General features: G+C 38.2%; 1 protein-coding gene across 1 annotated transcript; it reads right to left on the minus strand.

Moving 5' to 3' along the window:
- Positions 1 to 1687: 1687 nt before the first annotated feature.
- LOC141627142 (DNA topoisomerase 1 alpha-like) lies at positions 1688 to 5793 on the minus strand. The gene is made up of 15 exons (XM_074440583.1): positions 5001 to 5793; positions 4694 to 4900; positions 4525 to 4605; positions 4335 to 4394; positions 4062 to 4156; positions 3828 to 3984; positions 3627 to 3752; positions 3467 to 3547; positions 3267 to 3357; positions 3049 to 3182; positions 2874 to 2942; positions 2507 to 2596; positions 2338 to 2423; positions 2093 to 2267; positions 1688 to 1867 (listed from the first exon to the last, which is right to left on the minus strand). The coding sequence occupies exons 1-15, from the start codon at positions 5610 to 5612 to the stop codon at positions 1799 to 1801; spliced, it is 2133 nt and encodes a 710-aa protein (XP_074296684.1). The 5' UTR covers positions 5613 to 5793; the 3' UTR covers positions 1688 to 1798.
- Positions 5794 to 6061: the final 268 nt, after the last annotated feature.

Genomic DNA, 6061 nt, shown 5'->3' on the forward strand with positions numbered 1-6061 from the left:
AGGGTAAACGCATGGCTTTAAAAGCGTTGCACTTTGAATTTGCGGAACGAAACGTCTTAGAAGGTATGATATGTGTTGTGGGGTCTCAACCAAGTCCAAACAAGGAATTCAAATCGAAAGATATTCACTTGATAATAGTAAGTTGTTGCCTCATTTCACTAAAACGTCAATTCAAGTCGAAAAACATTGAACGTTTAAGTATCCAATCCTTCCTTACCCTAATATCTCTTTAGCTTTCTCTTCGCCATTAGTGGGGGATTGTTGGTAATAATGGCTTAGTAAAGCCATAAACTCAAATTGAGTTTTTGCATTCCTCCCACATCGGTGGGGTGTAGTGGGTTTGTGATATTTATATATCTACTCTCTCCCCAAGTGGATAAGAGTTGGACCAAGGAGGCTTTTGTTGAGAGTATTGGGCTGTGAGTCGATCCAAACACACGCACGCGCGCGGCCCGGCCGGCTCGAGCTCGGGCTCGGGTTTGGGTTTGGGTTTGGGTAGAGCCCTCAAGGGGCCAAAAGGCCCTCTTTTATTCTCTTTTTTGGTGTGTGTGTTTTTTGGTTTTGTCCACATTCGGTGTATATGGGAGTATTAGCGATCGATCAAATCTTTCATTAATTGCTGCAATTAAGGGCGTTTATTACGCCTTAATTGTGGTTTGACTGGAGCGTTTTTTGGCTCCTAACTGCTCTATTATCGATTATAAATAGAGCAGCTCACCTCCTCATTTTACACACGGAAAATCTCTCAACTCCTTTCTCTTCTTCTTCTTCTCTCTGAAAATATTAGGTATAGTTTTACATTCCGTTCCAAAGTCTTCTTACTTGGTGGTGCGGTTCGAAGGTTGCAGTGTTAACCTTGGGGAACTACCGGCGAGAGACGATATCCACCACGGTCGTGCCGTAATAGTTTTCAAGTCAGTGGTTTTTTACCACGGCACTGCATATCTCTTACGATAAGTCTTTTCTGTTTTTCATCTTTCCCTTTTTTTTTGCTGTCGGGTTTCATTGTTACGAATTTACATTCCAACAACACGAATAACCCATAGTCGATATGAAAATCAACTGCTACTTGGAGCATGTTTAAGACCACGGATCCCTACGCCAAATGGAACCTATTGATTGCTGGACATTCCAAGACTACCAATTTTACCCCAGCTTGTCCTTATATGCATGCTAGTGGAGCCGAAAGCATTCATATGACCGGTCACCATACCTTTGGAGGTAAGCGATGTTGTTGATTGCTTTCTATTGAATATGGCGAAGCCAAAAAGCCGGTTTCAAATATTTCGTCGAATCAAAGTGGGGACTTAGGACAAAATTATCATGTGATGAAATTTAGCCATCTTTTTATTTTCTCGTTGGTGCCAGATCTTCCAAGCATGTTTATTTTGTGTACTTTTTGTATTTGGTTTCTAGTAATGTATTGGGGTAACAACCTATGTATGTAGTATGTACCTGGGAGATGTCCTATGAAATAAAGACTATTTTCGTTGTGAAAATCGACTTCTTTTTTCCTGAGAAATTCTAATGGTTTATATCCAAGCAAGTTTGTGATTGTTACGATTATTTGTCAAGTTATACCGCAGCATAAATAATCGAATAAAACAGCAAGAGGAAAGTTTGCTACTACAAAGTTTCGTTTCTAGCTTCACCCTCGGGATTGTGACAAGAAAATTACTCCTCCATATGAAAGTTAAAACTTTGTATTAATCCACTAATTCAATGTTTGTAATTACAGTGTCTAAGGAGCAAAAAATATAAACAAAATTGCTACAGTAAAGTCCTTAAAAAGTGTGTATCAGAATCTGAAGGTTGGCTCAACATCCATAGCCCATATAAACTTGGCCATATAAGTTTTGCTGAATATCTGCATTTAACATTCAAGTCAAAATTATTGTACCTCGTACACAAATAGGATGATACCTCCAGTTGTGATTTATTAGTATTGTTATTTTAATTACAGATCCTCTAAAGGCTTCCAATTTCTCTTATCGATATGATAGGCCGTATTTATGAGACTTTGATATAACAAAATATCATAAAGATCATGAAAAGACTTATTATTTGATGATAAGCAGAAGATTTAAGTTACCTTTTCAATAGGAACTTCATTCCTTTTGCACCACGATACGGTGATTCGAGGGTCAAGATAATTTGTTTTCGAAGTATTCAATGCAATAGTTTTCAGATCCTCTTTCGACTCCATTTCCATTTCCATGTCCATACGTCGTATCTTCTCCTTTTGTTTCACAATCTTGTTTTCGAGTCTGTGCATACAATTGGTTAATGAAAATCCTTGTTAGCAACACCAACAAAAGGGTACAGGTTGAAAATTACGCTTCTGTGGAGAACTTCCTCTTCTTTATGGATTGTTTCCCTATGTTTGCCTGATCCAAATCCTTCTGCAACTCACTTAGCGCAGTCTGTATCAATTTTGTCGATATATCAAATTCCAAGAAGAACGAAATTCCGTTTATGTAAACAATTGTATGTTACGTCGACTTACCTTGAGCGGCCTTATCTTCTCAGTCGTCTTTTCCATTGATGTGTTATGGGACTTGGGTATACTACGCTGATGATTACAAAGAATGGCAACCTGCAGAATTGCTAATGTTTGTTAGGATTTGTTCAATGACAGGCACAAGACTGATATTTTAAGCCGATGATTGGTTTCTAGGAAAATATTCTCAAAACAGTCATTTTTTTTGTATGAAACAGAGTTTCAGATGCACTTTCCTTTAATTATTACATTCTCAAAATTGGTATGGATAAAGGGAGAAGAGGGAAAATTGTAAATTACAGAAGAATTGGGAAGGATTGGATTACAGAAGAAAGGAAAAACGAACAAGCCTTAATTTAATGAGTCTAAATACCTGTTTATTCGCGTTCTTGTATATTTCAAGCTTCTGTTTCACATCATCGCTATCAACTTCCTCCCACAACTTTCATAAGAGAAATAAAATTAGATGCTGATAAATACTTGTATCTTTAAACAAGAAAATAATCAAATGATCAGCGGAGGCAGAGGTGATTAAAAGGATGACTTACCAAATTATTGAGCGTCAGTGAAGCATGATAAGTGCGAAAGACTTTGGCTGTGAGGTCAGGCATGAAAGTCTTCAAATGCGCATTCAGTTTATGTGTATCTAGCTTATCAAACAGTTGATCTTGAGGTTGTTTCCCTGATACGAGATTGCTATTATTTAGCCAATCTTCCAAGTTTTGAAGAAAAGAATTTCGGATATGAAAGTTAAACTAGCATGTACCTTTCTGCAACTGTTCAATAGCCTTGAACACGAGGGGTTCAGCTTCGAACTTTTGGTAGAACCTAATCGAATCTTTACCAAGGAAGTCGAACTGCGATAAGAACAGAAATATGTCATTCCATTCCACACCTGACTGGTTATTGCTACCACAAGATGTGAATAAAAGGGTTTCGGGTTTCCAATGTTACACATCCTTATACCTCCAATATGTTAGGTTGTAAGGGTTTCACATTCTCTACTTTCAGTGTACAGCAGCCAAGGGTATCGGCCTCATCATCATCCTGAAAAGTAGACAAGCCATTAATACCCGCAGTGACTTGAAGAAGAACTTGATATACAACACTTAAAATACATCAATACCTTCTCATTACCAGCTCTAAGAGCCAGTTTATCAATAAAATAGGTTGCTACAGCAGTTTGCTTGATAGTCACATCTTTGCTTTTGAAATCCTTTGTGTAGGATTTCCTGATCTTGGTTATATGATTCTGCATTGATAAAATGCCCGTTAGTATAACACATTCTGTGGGAACACATGTATAAATGTATAAGCGCGTCTGGACCTTCAACTCCCGAGCTTTCTGATATTTCTCCATGTCATTCTTTCCCTTCAAGCGGCTGCTGGCTGCCAAAAACACGTATTTGCACTGATTGGGTTTCACAGGATCATCCCACCGAGCTAACCATGTTACAGTGTCGTCATGGATTACTTCTTTCCACCTGTTGAAAATAACAAATGCGTCACTTGAATTGTCGCTTTTAAGGATAAAGTACTCCATAGATCAGAAAATATTAACCTTTCACCAGGAATAGGACACTCTGGAATCGGAGCATCCTTCCCAATGTTTATGGTAATGTCGCTTGGTAAGATGCGCTTCTTCAGTTTCCCTGTCTGTATTCACGATATGCAACAAACCAACGTAATGAGAGACTGATCAGATCAGCTTAAGGATGCAATTCACCCTGTTTCTTAACACTTAACTACATTAATGAAGTCTCATTTTGAAGAATCTGACATAGGTGCCCGTCCAACTGTGCCAGATGTATAACAAATGATTCAGCGATTATACCTTTGGGCAGTCACCGCGACCTTTAAACAGATCTGGTTGCTCAACTCTGAAGTTACCAACCTACAAGCAAAACGGTAATCACCATTAAACCCTTATAAAAAATGAATTCACTTGTAACCCTCATATTATGGTGAACTGCTAAGAGCCAACATCAAGAAACAGTCAAAGAACAAAAGGACTTCACTTATACCTGTTCCCTTACTCCGTCAACAACAGCCCACTTATATTTCTCTATATTCGCCGATTTTTGCTTGTCTAAAGCAGCCTTTTCCTGGAAAACAATATTTACATATTCAAAACTCATCAAGGAGATAGAATATGAAATAACATTGTTAACTATGTAAGACACGAAAACTAACCTCTTTACTCATGTTTTTCCTCTCTTCCTGGGCATTAATAGCGACTTGAGTTAACCATTCGTGTATCGGCTTGAAATCACATCTCTCAAATTCCTTAATTACATGTTTCTCTCCAAGAATTTTCCTCCAATCATTAAAGAAATTTCTATTGAACACCGGATTCCTTGCATGATCCGTCTCCAGCTTGCTGGCATACATTGATGCAACCTACAATCAAATCAAAACATGTTAATCCAAACAAACAACCAAATTATACCTCAAATCCAACCATGTTTCTAACCAAAAATCGTTCCAATTTTCGACACACCTCTTCTTGTTCCGGTGTGAGATCAACAGGCTGCCCATCATACAACATCTTTACCCCATGTGGAATATAAGGGGGTGGGAACAAAACACCATTATGCTCCAAACTACTCCATTCCTTCCCTTTCCCTTTATCAGGCGGCGTTTTCATAGACACCGCATATTGCGAGTTCTTCGTTTTCTTTGAATTGTCCTTCGTAATCTTCAATTTTTTAGCACGACTATGACGAGAACACCCCTCAGGAGCAGCCCTTTTCTTGGTCTTTTTGCCTTCATCCAAGGGCATTATCCTTGGCGCGTCAACAGATTTTTGCCCAACCCTTAACGATAAAGGCGCCTCGTCGTCTGAAGAATTGGTCTCAGACTTGGAGGAATATAACGTTGAATTTAAGGGCATTCTTACCCTTAAAGACATGGGCTTTTCATCGTCGTCTGAGTCTAATACATCTCCAAGACGCTCACCCGAGCTTGCTTTCGAAACCCGGTTGGGGCGCAATAACCTCGATGACAAGGGCTTCTCATCATTGTCCGAATCACATGCATTGTTGTTGTTGTTGTTGTTGTTTGAAACATTGGTTTCAACAACTTTAGGAGGCAAATTAATTTCAACTGCCATCTTCGTGTTAGTTAATTAAGACTAATAATATACGAGTTCTTGAAAGGTTATATTCCTCACGATATTTATACGGAATAATTTTTTTTTTTTTTTTTTTTTTTTTTTTTTTTTTTGGTTCACGACGGATATAGGAATTAAGAATCAGGTGAAAAATAGTGAAATTTCCCTAAAAAGTTCAAGTACTTCTGCGGTTCTACGTCTCCAATGGATCAATTCTCAGGAGGAGATTGTTTTTTATTTTCATTTTTATTTTGAGTTTTTAAATCGTTGAATAAGATAAACGATTATCTAAGAAGAAATTTATCTAATTTCATTAGGTTAATCTTTGTATATGGATGCTTGAGTCTTGACTAATGCATAGAGGGTAGGGGTGGCAATCGGAAAGATCGGGTACGGCTGTACGGGGTAGAATTTTAGCGGATGGTGGGACGGGTACTGGTACAAAAATT

The sequence above is a fragment of the Silene latifolia genome, chromosome Y (assembly GCF_048544455.1).
Source record: "Silene latifolia isolate original U9 population chromosome Y, ASM4854445v1, whole genome shotgun sequence".
Taxonomy (NCBI): domain Eukaryota; kingdom Viridiplantae; phylum Streptophyta; class Magnoliopsida; order Caryophyllales; family Caryophyllaceae; genus Silene; species Silene latifolia.